The sequence below is a fragment of the Myotis davidii genome, unplaced genomic scaffold, assembly GCF_000327345.1.
Source record: "Myotis davidii unplaced genomic scaffold, ASM32734v1 scaffold449, whole genome shotgun sequence".
In the NCBI taxonomy this organism is placed as follows: domain Eukaryota; kingdom Metazoa; phylum Chordata; class Mammalia; order Chiroptera; family Vespertilionidae; genus Myotis; species Myotis davidii.
Genome location: NW_006383007.1, coordinates 4,312,750 through 4,335,142, shown reverse-complemented (window position 1 = coordinate 4,335,142; position 22,393 = coordinate 4,312,750). Strand labels below are relative to the sequence as shown.

The 22,393-nt window shown below is 42.4% G+C and overlaps 1 protein-coding gene across 1 annotated transcript in view; it reads left to right on the top strand.

Annotated features, from left to right (window-relative positions):
• Positions 1-16,671, top strand: part of TMEM150C (transmembrane protein 150C) — an 81,308-nt gene extending 64,637 nt beyond the window's left edge. The window contains exons 3-8 of the mRNA XM_006778203.2: positions 116-169; positions 296-328; positions 758-825; positions 9,240-9,367; positions 11,623-11,800; positions 16,349-16,671. Coding sequence (XP_006778266.1) covers positions 116-169; positions 296-328; positions 758-825; positions 9,240-9,367; positions 11,623-11,800; positions 16,349-16,557 — 670 coding nt within the window. The 3' untranslated portion in view covers positions 16,558-16,671. The remainder of the gene's footprint in view (positions 1-115; positions 170-295; positions 329-757; positions 826-9,239; positions 9,368-11,622; positions 11,801-16,348) is intronic.
• The last annotated feature ends 5,722 nt before the right edge of the window (positions 16,672-22,393 follow it).

Genomic DNA, 22,393 nt, shown 5'->3' with positions numbered 1-22,393 from the left:
AGATAAATAGGATCTAATGTGGTTTGTCTAATAAAACTGGGAAACAAATTATTCTTGTGTTTTTTTTTAAAAAAAAGTCTTTGTTTTATAAACTTTTATTGTTCTTCCTTCATAGATACTTTATAGCTGTGGAAGATGACAAAATTTACCCATTAAATTCAGCTGAAAGGTAAGGTTTATCTCTGGGTAATTCATTGTTCACCAATAGACCTAACAAAAACTTTGCAATTGGTGAGATTGAACTGTGCACAGATGACTGTACTTAACCTGAATATCTACGTTTTCTGTTTTCCAGAAAACCTGGTGTGAAGCATGCACCATATATAAGGTAATTTCATAATTCTCTTCTGATCTATGAAAAAGTTACAGGAGGAGTGCCTTAATTTGGGCTACTTACCAAAGTAGCATAGAATGGATGGCTTATAAGTAACAAATTTATTTCACATAGTCTGGAGGCTAGAAGTCCAAGAAGAGAGTGCCAGCATGGTCAGGCCCTGATGAGGGCCCTCTTCTGGGTTACAGACTAGCATCTTCTCACTGTATCCTCACAGGATGGAAAGAGGACGAGAGAGGTCCCTTTTGTAAGGGCACTACTCCCATTCGTGAGGGCTCCACCCTCATGACCTAATTACCCCCAATGGTCCTACCTCCTAATACTATTTTATTGGGAATTAGGATTTCAGCATTTGAATTTTAGTCCTTTGTAGAGGGTTATAGACTTTAACACAGTAATAAAAAAAATTTCATATTTTTCAAGTATTGCAGGTGATCAACCTCCTGCAAGCTGTGTGTTTAGTCAAGTCATGAACATGGCAGCTTTCCTAGGTAAGAAAATAATAAAGGATGCTTTATGTGCTTTGGTACATTTCTATTTATCTTCAGTTCTTCCAGGCCCATATCAAAAGCATGGCAGGCTTAGTTGATAATTTGGGATCATATCATGGGGAAGCTTTTTGTTTTGAGGGTATCTTTTCTCATAAATCCTTTTATGTTCACCTTGTTTATCTTTCATTTTTCTCATCTCTTTATCATCTTTATCATTTCAGTGTATTCTTGGTTTTATTTCTTTTGCTGCATGAAATAATATATTTCACATATCACAAAATCTTGCATGAGAATGTAATATTGTGCAATATGTTTGCTTTAAAAAGATGCTTTATTTTTTCACTGGCAAAAATGAAAAATGCCTAGGCTCTGTGATAAATATTGATATGTGTAGATACTGTTTTTTAAATTTAAAGGTGATGCTCTCCCCTGTGACTATCCTATATACATATCAAGCTGGCACATGGATACATAGTTTAAAAAAAGAAAAGAAAAGCCTAGCTAGTGTGGCTCAGTGGTTGAGCATTGACCCTGAATCAGGAGGCCACAGTTTGATTCATGATCAGGGCCTGGGTTTTAGGCACAATCCCCTGGAGGGAGCGTGCAGGAGGCAGCCAATCGATGTTTCTATCTCTCCTTCTCCCTTTCTCTCTCTCTGAGATTAATAAAAAAATATCCTAATATATAAAAACCCTGGGTCTGTCACTACCTGAGGCTCAACCAGCTGGAAGTTAGTCCTGCAGTCACAGTGACCCAGCACTGACTGCTGAGGGAACTGCGAATCAGGCCTGGAGAGAGGCCTGAAGAGAGAAGCAGGGTCTGATCCGTAGCCTCTGTGGCAGCTGTTGATCAGCACTTGCCTCTCTCTTTCTCTCTAGCAGCCCTGCCTCCATTTCTCTCCAGGCCTCCACTAGGGCTGCTGATCAGCCCCACCTTTCTGGTCAGTCCCTGTTGATAGGCCCAGAGATGTTGACTGGCATAGAAACCGACCAATCAGAACCAAATCTGGGTGAGGGCAGTTGGGGGGGGACCAAGCCTGTAGGGGAGGGCAGTTGGGGGCTATTTGGCCAGCAGGGAGGGGATTTGGGGGTGAGATCAGGCCAGCAAGGGAGGGCAGTTGGAGGGGAGATCAGGCCAACAGGGGAGGGCACCTCGGGGTGATCAGGCTGGCAGGAGAGCAGTTAGGTGTTAATCAAGCCAGCATGGGAGCTGTTAGGGGGTGATCAGGCTCGCAGGCAGAAGCGGTTAGGGGCAATCAGGCAGGCAGGCAGGTGAGTGGTTAGGAGCCAGCAGTCCCAGATTGTGGGATTGGGCCTAAACCGGCAGTCAGACATTCCCCGAGGGGTCCCAGATTGGAGAGGGTGCAGGCTGCATGAGGGACACCCACCCGTAGTGCATGAATTTTGTGTACCAGGCCTCTAGTTTAAAAATAAAAAAGAAAGAAAGAAAACTGTTATACTCATGTCTGGCCCCAAATCCTCACTTTTTCTTTGGGGCCCAAGACCCTCATTTAATATCTGGTCTCCTTTGTTCTGTGAGAGCTTCTATGACCTGGTGGACCTCTGGGGATCGTGGGAACCAACCATGCTCCCTGTTCTTTTCCAACCAGCCTTCTCCTCAAGGCCAGGCCTTCCTAGTGTCTTTCAGAGGGTCAACCAGCTGTCATCATTAGCATGCTGTGGGGGACAGGCCAGTGACAACTGAATATTTCAGCAGTGGTTTTCTGGAAAGGGTTCTTTTGGAAGATGAGATTTTTCACTCTATGTGAGATGAAGGTGATATTATTACTGAGGAAGTATTCAGCCTTTTTGGCATCTGTCTTCCTAAAAGGTGACCTGTTATTTCATCTAAGTACAAAGCCTCCCACCCCACCCAAAATATCTCTACTCACCTTTTTTGGTTTGGCTTTTTATTTTTAATTTTTATTTATGTTAAATTTATTGGGGTGACATTGGTTAATATGGTCGTACAGTTTCAGGTGTAGGTTTCTACATTACAAGATCTGTATATTGCACTGTGTGCCCACCACTCAAAGTCAATTCTTCTCCGGTCACCATATATTAGAACCTCTTACATCCCCTACCCGCTTCCCTCTGGCAACCACCATACTGCTGTTTGTGTCCATGAGTTTTAGTTTTATATCCCACATATGAGTGAAATCATATGGTTCTTAGCTCAATTCACTCTTAACATGTTTTTTTCTTTTTTTTTTCTAAATATATTTTAATTGATTTCAGAGACAAAGAGAGTGGGAAAGAGAGAGATAGAAACATCAATGATGAGAGAGAATCATTGATTGGCTGCCTCCTGCATGCCCCACACTGGGGCCGTGCCCTGACCGGGAATCGAACTATGACCTCCTGGTTCATAGGTCGATGCTCAACCACTGAGCCATGCTGGCTGGGCTTAACGTGTTCTTTTTTAATGTTTGCTATAAGAAAAGGGAAAACTTGTAGGCCTTATTGGAAAATCAAGGTAGAGGGTTGCTCCAACATGCAACCCAGGCAGAATGTTAGCTCAGACGGTTCAAAAAGTGAGAAACACGGAGAACGTGCCTGTGAGGCCCAGAGGCCTCTCTTGAACCTGTGAGGGGCTTGTCTACGGTTAATGAGATTGCCTCTTGAGCCAGCCTTTCCCTGTGCAGGCTTCCCAAGGCACGTCCCATTCCCTGAGCAGGCAGGGTCTGAGGCAGGAACTGCTTTGCCAGCTCTAAGGAGAAGGTTAGACTGAGTTGCTGACCTTTAATGAAGCTCCTGGACCCGTCCTTGTCCCTTGGGTTTTGTTTTTAGTGCCTTCACTCGGAGTTGCCAGGAGCTTTATACTTGCCCTACTACTCTTCTGAAAAGATCTAATCAACTTAGTCGTACCACGGCATACAGGACTGCTAAGGAGATATTTGCATTTAATAGAGCACAAAGCCCCAAAAGTGCATCTTCCATCGCAGTGTTAGGGACCTTTCCCAACCCCTCTGCAATCACACCATGTAGGCCTGCAGGTGGCTACCTACTCATATGAGTATCCCCACAGGCGCAATAATAACAATAATTAATGATTGTCATTTAGATTCCAGGCACAATGATGTGAGCTTTGCAAATGCTACCTCATCCAATCATGATGCAGAGGAGGGTGCCCTTATAGAAAAAGCTGTCACATCTGTCTGTCCTCCATTGGGCTTTAAAGAAACAAATGAACACGTTGGAAGTCACATACTGTTTCCTTCATATCCTTAGGAAAAATCAGTTATTTCCCAGTAGTCCTTAGTGTATCATCTAAAAAATACCAGTTTGAACAGCTCACAAATGTATCCCATTATAAAGCTATGATTAACTAGTTATAAAAGCATTTCCCAAAAAAAAGTAATGAAAACCAGTTCCTCTCTTCCAGATGACACTCATCACTACACGTCCTTCCCCACTCCACCAAGGAGCAATGAAGTTTTTACTAGCTTTCCTGCTCTAAAGTATTGCAGCATCCGGTGTTTATTCTTTATTATCTTTCATCATTTTTAGGGCCATCTGGTAGACACAGACTGATTATGGCTAGTGTTCAGTGGGAGTAAACCAACAATTATTTATTTATCAACACTGGGGGTGAAAGTTCGTTTACTGTTGATTCTTGCTTGGAACCATGGGCGTGTCCATCTCCCCAGGCTCATTCTGTTCAACCTCAGACTATTACCTTAGATGACATACATGACTTTAAGAAACAACCTGCACTGCCTATAAGTAACTGCTTTTTGTCAGCTGCATCCTATATAATAAAAGGCTAATATGCAAATCAACCGAACGGCAGAATGACCGGTTGCTATGGCGCTCACTGACCACCAGGGGAAGATGCTCAATGCAGGAGCTGCCCCCTAGTGGTCAGGGCATTCCCCCAGGGAGAGTGCTGCTCAGCCAGAAGCCTGGCTCACGGCTGGCAAGCACAGCAGCGGTGGCGGGAGCCTCTCCTGCCTCTGCAGCAGCGCTAAAGATGTCCGACTGACAGCTTAGGCAAACTGTCAGTCAGACATCCCCCAAGGGCTCCTGGACTGCGAGAGGGTGCAGGTTAGGCTGAGGGACCAATCCCCCCTGTCCAAGTGCACAAATTTTGTGCACTGGGCCTCTAGTAGATTATAATTTACAATCTACAAATGAGCTGGTGTAGCATTGATTAAAACTAGTTACCAAATATCTTTTATCTTTTTGATGGACCAATCGAAGATCAAATGCTCAGTTATTTTCTTTACCAAATTAGTTATGCTCTTTGTCCTCAGTCAACACTTTATTTCTCCTGGGGAAGGGGGAGATACCTAAGGCAAAGTTCTTTTCTTTGGCGTGTTTTGTTGTTGTTGTTATTGTTAATCCTCACCCGAGGATATTTTTCCTTTGACTTTTAGAGAGAGTGGAAGTGTGGAGGGAGACAGAGAAAGAGAGAGAAACATCAATGTGAAAGAGACACATCAATTGGTTGCCTCACACGTGCACCCCAACCAGGGCCAGGGATTGAGCCTGCAACCTAGGTATGTACCCTTGACCTGAATTGAACCCAGGACTCTTCAGTCCATGGGCTAATGCTCTATCCACTATGCCAAACCAGCTAAGGCTCAGACAAATTTCTTAAACAGAATATTATTTTTCTGCCCTGGAGAGTTTCCAGGATAAAGCTAATCACTGAATGACTTCAGTCACCTAAAAGCAGCCACTCTCCCTCCTTCAGCCAAAGCATCTTGATTTTCACATTCTACCGCAGTCATAAAGAGGAATCATTGATGCATAAACAGTAGAACTAAGCCAAACAAAAAGAACTTGGCGAGGTCCCAGTTTAGCACGGCAGTGAAGAGTTGTTCTTTTGAATTAAATTTTAAGAACCCAATCAGCCTCAAATTTAAAAAAAATTAGTGAAGAACATAAGCAATGTAAAAAATATTTGTGTTCTTTTACACTAGGGCAGTGGATCTCAACCTTGGCTGCACATTAGAATCACCTGGGAATCATTTTAAAATCCTGATTTCTGGGCCTCATCCTCCGGAAATTCTGTTTCTTTGTTATGGGGTGGGGCCACAACATTAGTAACAAAGAAACAGAATTTCCGAAGGATGAGGCCCAGAAATCAGGATTTTAAAAAGATTCCCAGGTGATTCTACTGTGCAGCCAAGGTTGAGAACCACTGCACTAGAGAAATTAAATGGGAGACACCTGTAGGGCAAAGGATTATTCTAAACACCAAAAAACAACAGGAGGGTGGGTTTTAAAAATCTTGTCTAAAACTGTTGATAAAATCTAAAAATTGGTGAGCATATATCAAGATGGCTCTGAAATTGCCCAACTGCCCAGAAGCCTTTTTCAAGAAGGTATAATTAAACCACTGCTTGGTTGGAAATGAACTTTGTAACAGATGGGTCGAGTCTGCTTCCCTTTAAGCCTAATTATTTGCACCTAAAATTCACCTAGAGTCTGCTCTAAAAGGAAGTTATACCTCATCTGAGAGGGTTAATAGTGGAATCGATAGGTTAAAAGGGCAAAGTGTGGGTTGAGAATGCAATTCTGGAAGTTCAGATTGTTGGGTTGAGTTCCTGTCTTCAAGTAGGTTTCTGTTTCCTGCTCAATTTCATCGTCTGTTCATGATAAGAGGATTTTTATCATCCCTATGGGAAGGCTGAGACCAAGAGACAGATACATGTCCCATTTTTATTGGAGAGAAACGGGCAAGTCAGAGAATGGCCCTCGACTCTTCTTCTGGACATAGTGGAACAGACTGGATGGGTCGACGTCAGCAGCAGTTTAGCGCTTAGGCCGAAGTTCCAGCAGGATCCTCTTCCAACTACATGGCAACCAGAGAGCTCCCAGAGGGATACTTCCCACTAGTCATCTTCAAAAGAAACGAAATGTGCTGTCTAAGTATTTTGTCCTTATTCCCTGACCAGGGTCCACAAATGATTACTTAGCACATGTCTCCCATGGTGCCCTGTATTTGGGTTTCTGGATTGAATCTTCTTTATCTGATGGCCACTTTGTGTCAGAGTGCTTATGTTGAATTTCTTCTCTCCCCATTTCCTCCTCCTATTTCCCATCCTAAAAAGCAATAAGTTGCACTAATTTTTTCATCCTCTAGGGTAGTTATTGTCATTATTAATAGACTTCCGCCCAGCCAGTGTGTCTCAGTCAGGGCACATGCCTGGGTTGCAGACTCGATCCCCAGTAGGTGGTATGCAGGAGGCAGCTGATCAATAATTCTTTTTTATCATTGATGTTTCTATCTCTCTCTCTATTTCCCTCTCCCTTCCTCTCTGAAATACATATAAAAATATATTTTTTTAAAATGGACTTCTAATATAATATAACTCCTAACTAGGTTCCTCAAACAAGGAGGTTGGAAAACCATTGTCAATTCAAGTGTAGTTTATTAATATTATAATCAATAGTGGGCATTAGCTAAAGCATGAATATACTAAAAGCTAAATCAGAACAGAAATTTGAGATTGCATAAGTTATAGTTTATTTCTATTTTGTTTCCCAAATCCAAATATTGTCCAAGTTGTAGACCACTCTTTGATCAGAGGTACTTGAAAGTGAATGTCAACTCACTGAGCTTAACTTTGTAGCTTGAAGCTATGAAACTTAGCATACTTGGAAATGCAAATTTATGGATGGGTTTTCTTTCTTAATGGCTACTAGTAATGGCCTGTGATTGCTGTAAAACCTTTAGCATGCAATTACCTACTTAATTGCTTAAGTAGGGTAATTCTTGAATTTCTAATTGTCTTCCCTGCTAAACCTTAATGTCAAAATAAATTGTTTTAGGAAATGATAAGTGCATTTCCTTTTATGTAGATACTAGAGGCCCAGTGCACAGATCAGTGGACCTCTGCACCGCTGTAGCCTGGCCATACCTGCCAGCTCGTTGGGCTCTAGCCCACTGTCCACATCGATCCCGCACAGCACGGAGTAGTGTGGGAAGCAGCCGGCAGCGAGGGAGGAGCTGAGCCCAGGCTGGGCGCCATGCCATTCCCACTCATCCTGGCCCCACGATGTGTAGGGAGAGTGTCCATGGAAGAGGCTTGCAGCACCACAGCTGCGCTCGCCAGCCATGAGCCAGCTTCTGGCACCTGTCTGTCAGCTGAGCGGTGCTCCTGCTGTGGGAGCACACTGACCACCAGGGGACAGCTCCTGCGTAGAGTGTCTGCCCCCGACGGTCAGTGCATGTCATAGCTACCCGCTGGTCATCCAGTCTCTTAGGCTTTTATATGTATAGATAATTTACATTAATTGCAAGTGTCTTTTTATCATTCATAAACTAATCTCTCTCAGCTATTTGTATAAATATGGAAATATCCTTGCACTAAGCAGTATAAAGGGGATTCTTAGATTTGTGGCTTAAGTATGGACCATCCTCAAGGTTACTGTTAGAAGTCAGATTTGAAATCTAAGTAACTGACTTCACTCTTTCTTCGGGGTCTGAAATGACAATTTACTGCAAAAAGATAGAGTGGTGTTTTAAAATAAGTAATTAACCTCATTTGGAATAATTGAGAGTTCTTAATATAATCAGTGTGATTTTAAATACATACCAGACACCCAAATCCACTATATTAAAATTCATAGTTCGTCTCTTGGTTGCTGTAGCTCAGTGGTTCTCAACCTTGGCTGCACATTACAATCACCTGGGAATCTTTTTAAAATCCTGATTTCTGGGCCTCATCCTCTGGAAATTCTGTTTCTGTGTTATGGGGTGGGGCCACAACATTAGTAACAAAGAAACAGAATTTCCGGAGGATGAGGCCCAGAAATCAGGATTTTAAAAAGATTCCAGGTGATTCTAATGTGCAGCCAAGTTTGAGATCCACTGCTGTAGCTGCTCTCCTTCGTCCATGAACACCTCCAGGTGGAGCCAGAGGGAAGCAGGAGTAAACCAGTAGTAAAGGGATTTGTGCACTTGCCTTACCTTCCTTCCATCCGCAGAAATGATTTCTGGGACAGGAACCAGCAGGTTTGTACAGACCTGTCTTCTATCCCGTGTGTTTCTGCCCTGTCTGCTCTAACACTGCTCTAAGCTAAAGGATGATTCAGTCTGAATTTCCCTGCCAGGGGCTGTCGAGCTTCTGCAGTGCCTCCTAAGCCAGTCTGTCCTGTGCTGCCCTCATTTCTGAAAACCCTGAGAACACTATGAATGGTCTTATCATCCTTGCATCACCCAAATGACAAACATATAGCGCTGCTTGCTGCTTCAGGTCCTCTCTGCTTCCCCCAGGTTCGGTACAATAAAACAGCTGAACAATGGTAAGCACCGCATGAAACATTTCTTGTAAAAACTGTCATCTCGGAGATTTAAAAATGTACTGTGGTGAAAGGTTTAATTTTGCTTTGGAACTCTGCCTCATCGTCTGAGTGTCTGATTTCGGTTTTTCTATTTTAACACTTTCTTTTATTCCCTAGCTCTTGTGGTAGCTGTTCTGCGCTTCATACAACTGAAACCAAAGGTTTTAAACCCATGGCTGAATATTAGTGGATTGGTGGCCCTGTGTCTGTCTTCCTTTGGAATGACCTTACTTGGTAATTTTCAGGTACTTCATTTTGGCCTTTTTCCACCTCCGTCTCACACTTCTCCTACATGATAATCACAGCCACTGAGGGACAGTCACTGTGTGGCCCATATCATTCTGCATGAATCTTTCAAAACATTGCTAATAATGGTTCCTACCATGCACAGCTTCTCCAGCAGTCAGCCTGTATGGTCTCTCAGCCTGGCCTGCCTAACTCTGCATTGCACACTGGAAGGTGCTCACTATGCGTTGGAAACACAGCACAGCTGCCGGGAAAAATAACTACAAATATCACTGTATATTTTCTACAAAAGGTTGCAAAATGCTTTATACTGTCTTTCATCACAAATTGTATCCTGATGTACCTTTCTAGAAAACTAACAGGATCCTTGCCTATTATTAAACACTGAGCTCCTTTTAACATGAAAGCTTGCATTTCAGATGAGCAATCTCAAGTTGAAAACCCAGAATTTCTCTAGAACACCTATGACTTGTGTAAAGATACACTAACTCTTCTTCCCAGAAACTTAGAAGCCCAAGGTCACCACGTTTAAGAATAATTTCCTTTGCCAATGCCATCACCCAACTCTTTTTTTTTAAAATATATTTTATTGATTTTTTACAGAGAGGAAGGGAGAGAGAGAGTTAGAAACATCGATGAGAGAGAAACATCGATCAGCTGCCTCCTGCACATCTCCTACTGGGGATGTGCCCGCAACCCAGGTACATGCCCTTGACGGGAATCGAACCTGGGACCTTTCAGTCCTCAGGCCGACGCTCTATCCACTGAGCCAAACCAGTTTCGGCCATCACCCAACTCTTGACCTGCATGGCCTCATTTGCAGAATAGACAAGGAGACCGCTGCGGTGTTATCGTAGTCGTCTGATTTCCCTGCCTCCACTCCCTCCCAGCATCCTCCCGCCTGTGCTGTGTATTGCTGCCGGACACTTAGCTCTTGTCAAACACCTGATCCTGGACATATCTCCCCCTTCTATTGAGTGAAGTCCAAATGGCATAGACATCCAAGAAAATATGGCAGTAGATTCTCAGAGTGTCTATTATCCTGACCCTCAGTCCTGATAATTCATTAAACCAGAATTTTTTGACAGATAGAGAAGTCGGTATTTTGTGGAAGAGCCACACTCAAGGGGCCAAAGAGCCGCATGTGGCTCGCGAGCCGCAGTTTGCAGACTACTGCTCTAACCAGTTGAGCTACTGGCCAGGGCTTTCACCATGTTTTAAAAACTACCTCTTCAAAATAGATTTTTATTTTCCTAAATATGTATTTTAAAATATATGTAATTACGAAAGGTGCCTTAAGTGACAAATGATATCCCTGCCTCCCTAGTCATTTATTATTTTAACCTAATTTAAAAAATAGATAATATAGTTACATGGTTCAAACTTTTAAAAATTACAAAAAGTATAGATTGAAGTTTGTTTTCTATCCCATAAAAATGACTGTTATAAATCAGTGGGTGATGATTTAGGGAGTTTACATCTCTCACACCCAATGGAAATAACTCAAATGGGTCTCCTTTAACCCGTTAGCTCTATAAATGCTGTGGCCACAAATCTTCAAACACTGTTGTCCTTTAATGGGTCTACAGATATGGCAAAAGCTCAGAGGCAGTTTTATTATAACAGGAAAACAAAACAAACCTAGTAACACGCAGACTGTCCATTACTCCTGCAGAACTGGCCTGTCCATATAGTGTGACCAAACAGTGAACAGTGAAGTGGTCACACTATATGGACAGGCCAGTTTTGCAGGAGTAATGGACAGTCTGCGTGTTACTAGTTGTCTATGCCAGTGCAATAATGACCTCTTTAGATTTGGTCCTCCTCAGTCAGTAAGCACACAGACAGATCCCAGGGCTCATTTCTTAGTCTAAAAAACAAAGTTTGGGGTGTATGTTTGTAGAAACTTTGACATTTCTCTATTTTGGGGGTATAACTTTACTGCCTTTTTCTTTTACTTTTCTAAAAAGCTTTTCTGGAAAATAAATCCAAGGAATAGATTAGCACTGCCTTGTATGTTTTTTCAAACAAAAGTTTTGAGGTTTGTAGGTACTGTTTATTTCTTCTTCCCCTCAGAGTTCAAATCAACTGAGAACTGACCCAAGGAGCCAGTGGAGATGAAGGACTCGAATCTTTCTGAAACTCATCATTTCATTGTTGGTCTATCACTATCCCCCCACCCCCAACTTATTCCATTGGCTTTTATGTTGTTTCTAAATGGGCCTCCACGCATTCTTATCTGTTCATCCCTTAGCTCACAAACGATGAAGAAATCCATAATGTTGGCACCTCCTTGACCTTTGGATTTGGCACATTGACGTGCTGGATCCAGGCTGCACTGACACTCAAAGTCAACATCAAGAATGAAGGACGCAAAGTTGGAATCCCACGAGTTATTCTCTCAGCATTGATCACTCTCTGTGTGGTCCTCTGTATCCTTTGAATGCGAACAGGCTCTTTGCCACTGAGATTAAAATACAGATAACTGAGAAAATTGCCATTCCAGGTTGGTTAGGATATAGATAGATCATTTCATAATCTTATGGTAGATAAAACAGAAAAGATAATGGGTATAAAAATAAAAACTCTCACACCCAAGAGGAGAACTGAAAATAAAAATAAGCTCTGCCTTCTCAAGATTGTGTCACTCTGTGGACATGGGGTCATGCACTCTCCTAATTACTAATGATGTAAAAGTTTCCCTCTGTGAGAAATACAGAATCGTCAACCAAAAGAGAATTGTGATTTTCCCCCCTCAATCTTGAAAAAATTTCATTTAACTTTATTAATGGCCCTACAATTTATTCACTCTAACATGAATTTCAAGGAACAAATACATTTATATCTTTCAGGAAAATAAGCTTTTTTAGGAAACAAATTCAAGAATTAGATTACCACACTGCAGGTATAGTTTGTCCTAAAACATATTTTTGAGGTTTTGACGTGCTGTTTATTTCCCTTCCTCCCTCAGAGATTAAACAAATGGTGAACAGACACAAGGATCCAAATGGGGAGAAATCAGCCTTTATTCCTGATAAATTTGGAAAGGAAAATGCCGCAGGCCTTCATCTCACACCTTGGCATTCAATTTATCCACCCAGTAACAAGTAGAGAAACCAGGGAAAGGAAGAGAAGGGCGCTTCACTCAGTTTAACCCCAAACAGATCAGAGAGAAAAGAGAGGGTTGAGAGAGAGAGAGAGAGAGAGAGAGAGAGAGACTAGTCTACGATGGAGCACAGTGACTTCACCTACTGGTGGCATGGCCCAATGGGCCAGCCAATTTCAATCCCACCGATCAGATTGCTTACTCATTCCATGGGGTGGAGTGATCATAAATGTTCACTCGCATAGGAAACCAAAGAAGGGAACAAGGTTCCTAGATGGTAGACTGTATGGGTAACACAATTACACATCTTCAGTCACACAGCAGCCAATATTTACTGGGCACTAATAATGTGCCCGGGGTTATCCTAAATACTTTAGATCAAGCATGTTAAACTCAAAGGCTAACATGGACCAACTAAACAAGGTTTAAGTTGATGTGGGCCGCAAAAAAACAAAAGCTTCAATTTTCATAGAAACGTAGGTTTATTTTGATAGAGACATGCTGAATACAAAGGGCTGAAATAAATGAGTAATCGTCAACATAAATTAATAGAACATTTTAATAAAAATTAATATTTTTCTTTAACATTAACTTACCAGACACTGAATAAACTGCACAAATTAATAAGCGTAATGCAAATAAACCTATTTTTCTTTGTCTCCGAAAGCAAAATATTTTCTGTTGCACACACCAAACAAGTCAGTACAAGACTAATGACGTGGCAATTGGCTGCAAAAATATTCGCTGCTAGTATTAGTGGGGAGAAATGGTGCACCTGCGCATAAGGGAAATGAATGCAACACGATTATAGTAATCAGTCATTAGTGAATGTTGTAGTTCGTTATTAATAACTAGAGGCCCAGGGCATGAAATTCGTGCACTGGAGGGGGGTCCCTCAGGCCAGCCTGCCCCTCTCACAGTCCAGGAGCCCTCAGGGGATGTCCTACTGACAGCCCACTCCTCTGCGGGAGGCAACTGGCTGATCAGGGGAAGGCGCCAGTCCCATCACCCCACTGCTGCTGCCACTGCCAGCAGCTGCAGCCACCAAGGTGTTTTCATCAACATGGACTCCAGTTCCTTCACCACAAAAAAAATGACAACTCTCTTTAGGCAATTTCAAGATACCTCTTTCATAGGATATGACATTTCTTTCTTTTTTTTTATCCTCACCTGAGGATATTTTTCCATTGATTTTTAGGGAGCATGGAAGAGAGAGGGAAAGACAGAGAGAAACATCAATGTGAGAGGGACACTTCGATTGATTGCCTCCTGCGTGAGCCCTGACCTGGGCCCCGGCCAGGGAGGAGCCTGCAATGTAGGTACATGCCCTTGATCAGAATCAAACCCGGACCCTGAGGTCCGCAGGCTAAGGCTCTATCCACTGAGCTAAACCGGCAAGGGCAGAATATGACATTTCTTAGCCCCTCCAGCAGCGGACCTTCGTTTTTTCCTCCAGGAGTGAGGTGGAAAAACCCTACATCACCTTCTTGGATTCTGTTACCCAAGTTACCAAGAACACTGTGAGTGGCGTACCGGGAGCTTAGCCAATGAGTGGTCAGAAAAGGTGTTTCCTCTGCAGTTCACATGCAGAGGTGGGACTGCCGGTGTGCCGCAGCTGGAGCAGGCCCCCCTGTCAGTGTCTGCTCTGGGTCTGCCTGAGCTGGTGCGACGCGGCGGCTCAGGCAGACCCCCCTGTCTCTGTCTCCGCTCTGGGCCTCACCTGCATGCGCAGCCTCCTCCTGACCAATCGTGACTGTTATGGTGTCTGGCTAATTTGCATATTACCTCTTTTTATATATATAATGTATAACAAGATATTGTAAAAATTAAGTTACAAAATTTTTATTAAAATGTTTCTTACATACCGTTATATTGATTGGGCCACAAAAATATTCGTGTGGACCACATGAGGCCCATGGACCTCAAGTTTGACATGCTTGCTTTAGATGTGTCAACTTCCTTAGTCTTCACAGGTAAGAGTAGTGAAGCACTGAGGTCAGTTTACCCAAGATCACACAGTATGTGGTGATCTTGATTTAAAGTCAGTCTCAGTTCAATACATGATCTCACCTTAGAGAATGTGGCTTTAAAATATAAAAAGATTTCGTGTTTAGTGATGTTCTTTAGGTAGTGGAGTATTTGAAGTCTTTTATTTCTTCTTCCTTCACAAATTGCCATTAAGTCATTTATTGTTTGGTTGGTTTTTCTTTTGAAGTTCTCCTGTTGCATTAGAGAACATTTAAGTATTTGAAAATCAAGCCAAAAAACTTTGTTAGCAACCTAATAAAATATTTTGAGTGAAAAGGTCAGAACTCTGCCAGTATGAGATTTGAAGATTCATTCCTTCCCCATTAACCTAAGTAATACTATTGCTTTGGCAATATTTTGAACCCTTAATCAGAAGAGTATGTACAGACTTTAAATTATTCTGAGTGTGTGAGCTTATACCAAGTGATTCTGATCCATGTTATTTCTGAACACTTGGAGCCACTTCTTGGTTCCCAGATGAATGGACCCAGGTCTAATCTGGAGAGCAAAGTTTGGCTGAAAATTTCCCAAGATCTTAAGTCTAAGTTCTTACAATAGAACTAATTCTAAGGGGGTATTTCTGCCTTTTCTAAATACAGTTACTTAGTCCTTGATCTCTTGTTCTTTCACTAAGTCTTTCTCAACACACATACTCCATGTATATTCAGGCACAGGAATCTTACCTGTGTTTTTTTTAATTAAATATATTCATTTAGGTACAATTTTTAAATATGACACCATGAATGAATGAAACTAACCTATACAGTATTGTCTGAAATACGATAGTGAAAACTAGACAGAAAAGGAAGAGGGACCACTTAGACATTATTAGTAGCACTGCAGAGAAAAATGCAGCTTGTATGGAGGTTCAAAATTGTTTCTGCAGATAGAATGTTGACTATGCATCCAGTCATTTGCAGTGATTTTTAAAAAGATAACTTTATTTTTCTGGCCAACTACTTACTTTGGTATTGTGACTCTTGCTAATCTCACAGCTTATTAGGCAGCCGTGGAGTATAGTGGTTGAATGCAAGGCCTGGGAGTCGGAGTCCTTGTGTTTGAATCCTGGGTCCACCAGTTACAACCTGTGTGACCTTGGGCAAATTACCCATTTGGCTTCAGTTTCTTTATTTCTTATTTATTTTTAGTTTCCCTATTTTAAAAAAAAATGTTTTTATTGATCTTAGAGAGAGAGGGAGAGGGAAAGAAACATCGATGTGAGAGAGAAACATCAATTGGCTGCCTTCTCTACACACCTGGGCATATGCTCTGACAGGGAATTGAACCGGCAACCGTCTGGTGCAAAGAAGGACTCTCAACCACCTGAGGCACACCAAAGAACTAATGTTATTAGTGTTGTTAGGAGGATTATAAATTAGATTTTCCATGAAAGCACCTAGAACAGCCGTGGGCAAACAACGGCCCGCGGGCTGGATCCAGCTCGTTTGAAATGAATAAAACTAAAAAAAAAAAAAAAAAAAAAAAAAAAAAAAAAAAAGACCGTACCCTTTTATGTAATGATGTTTACTTTGAATTTATATTAGTTCACACAAACACTCCATCCATGCTTTTGTTCCGGCCTTCCGGTCCAGTTTAAGAACCCATTGTGGCCCTCGAGTCAAAAAGTTTGCCCACCCCTGACCTAGAAGCATGTCTGGCACAAAGTAAGAGCTCGATAATGTGATCAAGTGTTGTTCCTGTATGTTCGTGTTCAGCAAGCTCTGTCACGCTAACTCTTGCTAGTGAGGGGCAGAGCCAAGCTTTTCCTGTAACCTGTCTCTGCCCAGAAAAGAGCCCAGTTTTCACATGGCTGTTAGAAGTACTTTCCTTGACTGCTCCTCCCCAGACTTCATTCTCATGGCCCAAGGCATCCACATGTACGCTGCCAGGGTCCAGTGGGGCCTGGTCATGTGCTTCCTGTCCTACTTTGGCACCTTCGCTGTGGAGTTCCGGCATTACCGTTACGAGATTGTTTGTTCTGAGTACCAAGAGAATTTCCTAAGCTTCTCAGAAAGCCTGTCTGAAGCTTCTGAATATCAAACTGACCAGGTGTAACCTATCAGTTTTTCCTTGCTGGTGAGCTGGGTGTGACAGTGGGGGAGGGGCAAGGAGGGCACACCCACTGGACTTGACACGTAACCTCATGACACATTTTACACACACACACACACACACACACACAGACACAGACACACACACACACACACGTTCGTGGCCACATTTGCCAAATGAGTTTTTCCAGGGCGAGTTATCTCTGTAACAAAAAAGCACAAGCACTTACATGTCAAAACACACGCTGTTACACTGAAAATATATGCACGACAGAGCAAGAAGTTTGTGTATGATCACCAGTTTTTCCCCCTCTCTCCCAGTACTCCCTGCTCTTCATTCTCTTTACGTTTCACACATTGCGATCACCCTACCATAGGGTAGAGCAGGCCAAATGTATTATGGGAATAATGCCAACTCCCGAAGTTGCCTTCAGATCCCAAGGGCTTGGAACCAGCTCCTGAGGAAGTTCTGAACCTGGCACTAATACTCTTGAATGTACAGTGTGTCGTCTAATTGGATGGAAGCTGTGCAGAGGTTGACCCTGGGTGACCTGTGGGAACACGTGTGTTCGAGGATAGAACTTCCCCACAAAAACTCCATCACTACCCAGTGGTTGGCTGAGGATTCAGTGAACGAGGAACACGCTATGAACTGTGAGAGCGAAGCCCACCGCCGTGATTCGGACTTTACTGTGACCAAGAAATATTTCCAAATGTGAACGTGTGTGGTCTGCTCAGCATGGAACAGGATGGGACAGCGAGGGTGTGCTTTCACTGTTGCTTCTAGAGTATGCTATCTATCATTTTTGTTTTCTAGTTCATGGCTTGCCTTCTTTTTTAAAAATAACTACCAAGGGTCTCTCGAGGCTTCATGGACAAAGAGGTAGGCCAGGAGCAAGAGATGAGCTTGTTTTGTTTTCAATCATGATAAAAGAAAAAGACAAAAAGGTGACCTGCAGGCTTACTGTGCTGCTTTTATGTTTGAGGTTAAGACTATGTTCACAGAAAAGCACAAAGGAACGTGTGGAGGTCATGAAGGAGCTCCTGTTGGCCATTTATGAAAGACAGGAGTTTCCCAGCATCTTGTTGCAAGTCCAAGTCAGGGGAGAGTTTCTTCCTATGTGTCTATAGGTCAAATGTTGTATTGGAGGTGGTGGTGAAGGGCTTTTCAGATTCGGAACTTGCAGAAGCCAATTAGAAGATCACCCCTTCCCCCTGCAAACTGGCACCGCTGCCCTAATGCCTACCATGTAGCCCACCTGCTAAGAGTGGGGAACTCAAACTGTAGGCCTGGGCTCCTGAGGCTGAATTTCACGGAAAAGAACAGAATTATAAATCCAACACGTGTTGGAGGTTGACCACGCTGACAGACCCTCCCCGAGTGCACTTTGTTTTAAGAAATCCCCAAATTTACTTTATAGGGGCTTGGGATTTCGTGGAATATAATGTGAAAACATTTTTATTTTTAATTCAACCCAAACTCAGCTTCTTGAGGAGCGGGGGTGTCAATGACTTTTCATCTCTGTATTTATCTCCACCTCCTACACAGTGCCTGGCACATCATAGGTGCTCGACAAATGTCTGTTGAACAGAATTATTGGTCATTTAAGAGTAGGAAAAAGGAGTATCAGAGAAAGATTCAAAGACAAGCGAGAGAACGGAAGATGACTGTTCCAAGGAAAACGCGAATAGTAGGAGTGAGAATACTTAAAATTTGTGAGGAAAATAATCAAGCAGAGAATATTCTATTACTGTAAATAGTTCAAGGTGACATTTATCATTTTGGAATACTGCTTTTGAGTTTTTTTTTCATTTTTATATTTTAAAAATTTTATCAGAGAACAAAGATTTATGAAGTTCTCTGTTACTCTATTCAATCCAAATTAAACAGCTTTTGGTGATGCACTGTACACTTTCTTATGAGCATATCTTATATAGCACATTTTAGCAGAATCAAGCAATGTCTGACATTATTTGTTGGGATCTGACCACTAAATAAAATTTTTATGCGGAATTGTGATTTGTCTCTTATACCATCTGCAATATTGAAGCACGTGTAAACTCAATAAGACAGTATGTGGAAATGAACTTCTGTGTTATATTGGTAACATATTTTTAGGGTGTTTTCCTACAGCCACAACCAATTCTCTAATTTTCTGGACACCAACTGGATGTCCTATAATTCACTTTACTTCTGACACTAATCCCCAAAGTTACTGTTAGACCCCATGGTTTAAGGGCATTCACAAGACTGCCCTCACTTCAGACGCCAGCTGCTAGTATTGGGCCCCAGGTTACCCATACTCCATCCAACTTGGTTATAAAGTTGGGTAGTTCCCACCACTCCCTTCACTTAACTTCAATAATTTGCTAGAATGGCTCACAGAACTCAAGAAAACACTTAACTTCCATTGGGCCTGGGAGGGGGAAGGAGGGATTTGGGGGCATGCCAACCTCACAGCATTTCAATGTGCTCACCAACCCAAAAGCTCTCCGAATCTCACAGTTCAAGAGTTTATAGATCTGTGTTCCTGGAGGTTGGTCCGGAGGTCTAATCACTTGGGCTTTCAGTTTACCAGCTCCGTCCTACGGCTATCTCGGAGCCCCACCTTAAGTGGCCTCACTCATTAGCATAAACTCAAGGGCTCATTATGAATAACAAAACACTCTCCTATCAGGAAATTCCAAGAGTCTTAGCCACTCTGCAGCAGGAACAGAGGACAAAGACCAAATATATTTTTGTATTATACCACACATATAAACAAAGATGAAAATTACCTCCTGGGAGTTAAGAGCCAAAGCTTTCTTCTAAGAAGCCAAGACCAGAGAGTCTGCCTTTGGAATGAGCAGTCCTGGAGGATCTAACAGATGGCCTCCAGGGAACAAAGTTTGAAGTACATTAGACTATGTTTTTGGTAGTCTAGTGAAGCCTCCTAAAGGAAAAACGTTCCCCTCCTGGTTAAGAAAGAAATATATTTTTTTAATGTTAACATTTTAAAGGGTCAATCGTTTTTTATTTAATGGAGAACTGACAGAGAGGTAAAGTTTTATTACCTGTGTTATTTATTGAATTTTCTTTGCTCCTGGTATGGGAAAGTAAAACCTTTATATCCTGAAATCAGTCATCTATTGGTTGTAATGGAGCTGGAACACCACTGTTTATTTTATTTCTGTCCTTGGGCATTGTGTCAGGATAGGTTGGGTTTTGCTATCCCAAGATAAAGCTAATAAAATTAAAGTTCATTTCTCATACTAGAAGTCTTCCCAGGGTTCGCAAGGCACCCTGCTCATGGCTATGGCTCAGGCCCTGGCTGACAGAAGCTTCATTTCACACATGCTTCCATAACTGCTGACAGCCTAGAAAATGTGGCAGGCTGCTCACTGGCTCTTAAAGGTTTTGCTGGGAAATGGCACATCACTTGGCTCACATTTCCTTGGCCAGGGCAGAGCACATGGCCGTATCTGAGAGTGGCCCTCTTGCCATCTGCCCTGAAGAGGAGAAATATTTGTCAACAGCGTAGTGCCCACCACAGGCTTCATGGTGAGTTTTTCAGGCTTCTTGGGTCATTGTCATTCTTTGAAGATTGGTAAAGAACCCATCATCATGCAGAAACTGAGGAAGGCAGCCATCTATAGAGTTGGGATAGGGCACCAAATTACAAGTATGAAGAGCCATCCAAGTAGTAATTAGAGAAATGGAATTCCACTCAGTCTAAGGACTCTTGGCCACATCTAAAATGTGTTGTAGTCCCCTAAGTAGTGGGAACCAACAGTTGGGGAGAAAGAGAATTCCAAATGAAATGTTTATTTTCACAGTCCTTAGCACCATGTGAGTTGAGATGTCCCATTAACACTCCTCAAAGTTGAGGTTCCAAGAAATAGCAAATATCCAAATTTGAAGTCCAAAAAAGGGAGTTAGGGAGAAAAGGCTAGCTAGGTGAGTGGTTCCCAATGTGGGGCACATGCCCCACATGGGGGCAATTTGATATTTAAGGGGGACAATTCGAGAATGAGTTATTAACAGTGAATTTTTTGCATTTCATATGGCTCTAGGGGCCTCAAATACAGTAAATAAATATGAATTGTGACATGCATTTCAGTTCTTATGTGTTTTGAAACTTTATTTGCTATTTTTTCATATCACTTTATATCATTATGTCTTCAACTATTTCTTAGTGGTTTCTTCCTCAGTACTTCAACTGCCTTTCATTCTTTTCTTTCTTTCTTTCATGGACGCCACGTTCTTTGGAAACTTCATCTTTGGAAGGTTCTTTGGACCAAGTTAATGGCCTTTTAGGCTTCCTCCACGAGAATAGTTCAATTTATGAATAATAAGAATTATATGTCACGGGGAGCGGGCAGGGGGCATCAGGATTTGAGAGATCCTTAGGTGGGGCATGGCCAGAAAAAGGTTGGGAACCACTGGGCTGGGCCCATCGCTGGAAAAGCAAAGATCCTTCTATCAGCATAGAGCATGTTTTTATTTCTTCCATCTTTAAAAAAGAAAAAGTCCCTACTTTCTGCCTCCCATCACTCTCTCCTAATTCCCTCTTGACCACACTCCAAGCATTCTCTTGCTCCTACCACTTAACTGGAACTACTTTACTCAAGTTCTCCAAAGACCTTATAATGTTATACGCAGTGGTTCGTTTTATCAATACCTTATCCAGACCCATAAGCACTTCACAATTCAATCACCTTGCTTAAAACATTTTCTTCACTTGTCTTCCAGAGCGCTGTGCCCTCTTAATTTGCCTCCTCAATCTCCTTGGCTGGGCTGTCTCCCCGATATCCTAATATTGGAGTGCCCGAGACTCAATCCTCAGAGTCCTTCCTTCCTCTCTACACTCACTCTTTTGGGAGCCTCAATCAGACTTCTAGCTTTAAATACTGCCGTATGCTGACCTCTCCACCTCTCAGACTTCTATCCTGAATGCCAGACCTGTACATTCAACTACCTTTGTACCATCTCCACTTGAAGGGCACCTCAAGTTTAACACATCCTGATCTTATACCTTTAAAATATTTTTTCCTGAGTCTTCCCATCTAAGTTAAGGACAACTCATCTCAGTTGCTCAGACGAAAACTTTGAAATAATCCTTCTCTCCTTTTTTTTAATTTCTCACATATCCCACATATGTTAGCAAATGTAGTTTGCTCTATCTTAAATTACACCTGCCTTAAGTAGGTTGCTAAGTTGGCTGAAGTGGCATCCTGTGCACCAAAAAGAGGGTGGGTTTGATTCCTGGTCAGGGCACATACCTAGGTTACAGTTCAGGGGCGCATATGGGAGGCAACCAATTGATGTCTCTCTCTCACATCGATATTTCTCTTTCTCCCTTCTTCCCTCTCTAAAATCAATAAAAGATTTAAAAAATAATACTAAAATTTGTCTACTGCTACCATCTTATCCCAGTCACTTCTCTCTCCTGGACTTTTTCAATAGCCCACAAATACTAATCTGCTTCCATTCTTGGCTCCCTTCAGGCTGCCCTCAACACAGCAGTCAAAATGATCTTGTTTAAAGCTAAATTAGATCACCTCTCTGCTTAAAACCCTCCAATGGCTACTCATACTCAGATGAAAAACCCCAATCACTGAAACGCCCTGCCAGGCCCAACCAGACATGCCTCTCCACGGCTCATTATCTCTGTTCCAGTCCCTCCGCTTCCTTGTTTTCCCCCAACAGGCATACTCTAGCCTCAGGACCTTAGCGCTTGCTGAAACCTCTGGCCTGGACCATCTTCCCCCGGGTATTTTAATTGCTCACCTTCTTCACATACTCAGATGTTACCTTCTCACTGAGACCTCCCTCACCTTAAAATGTAACCCCCCAACCC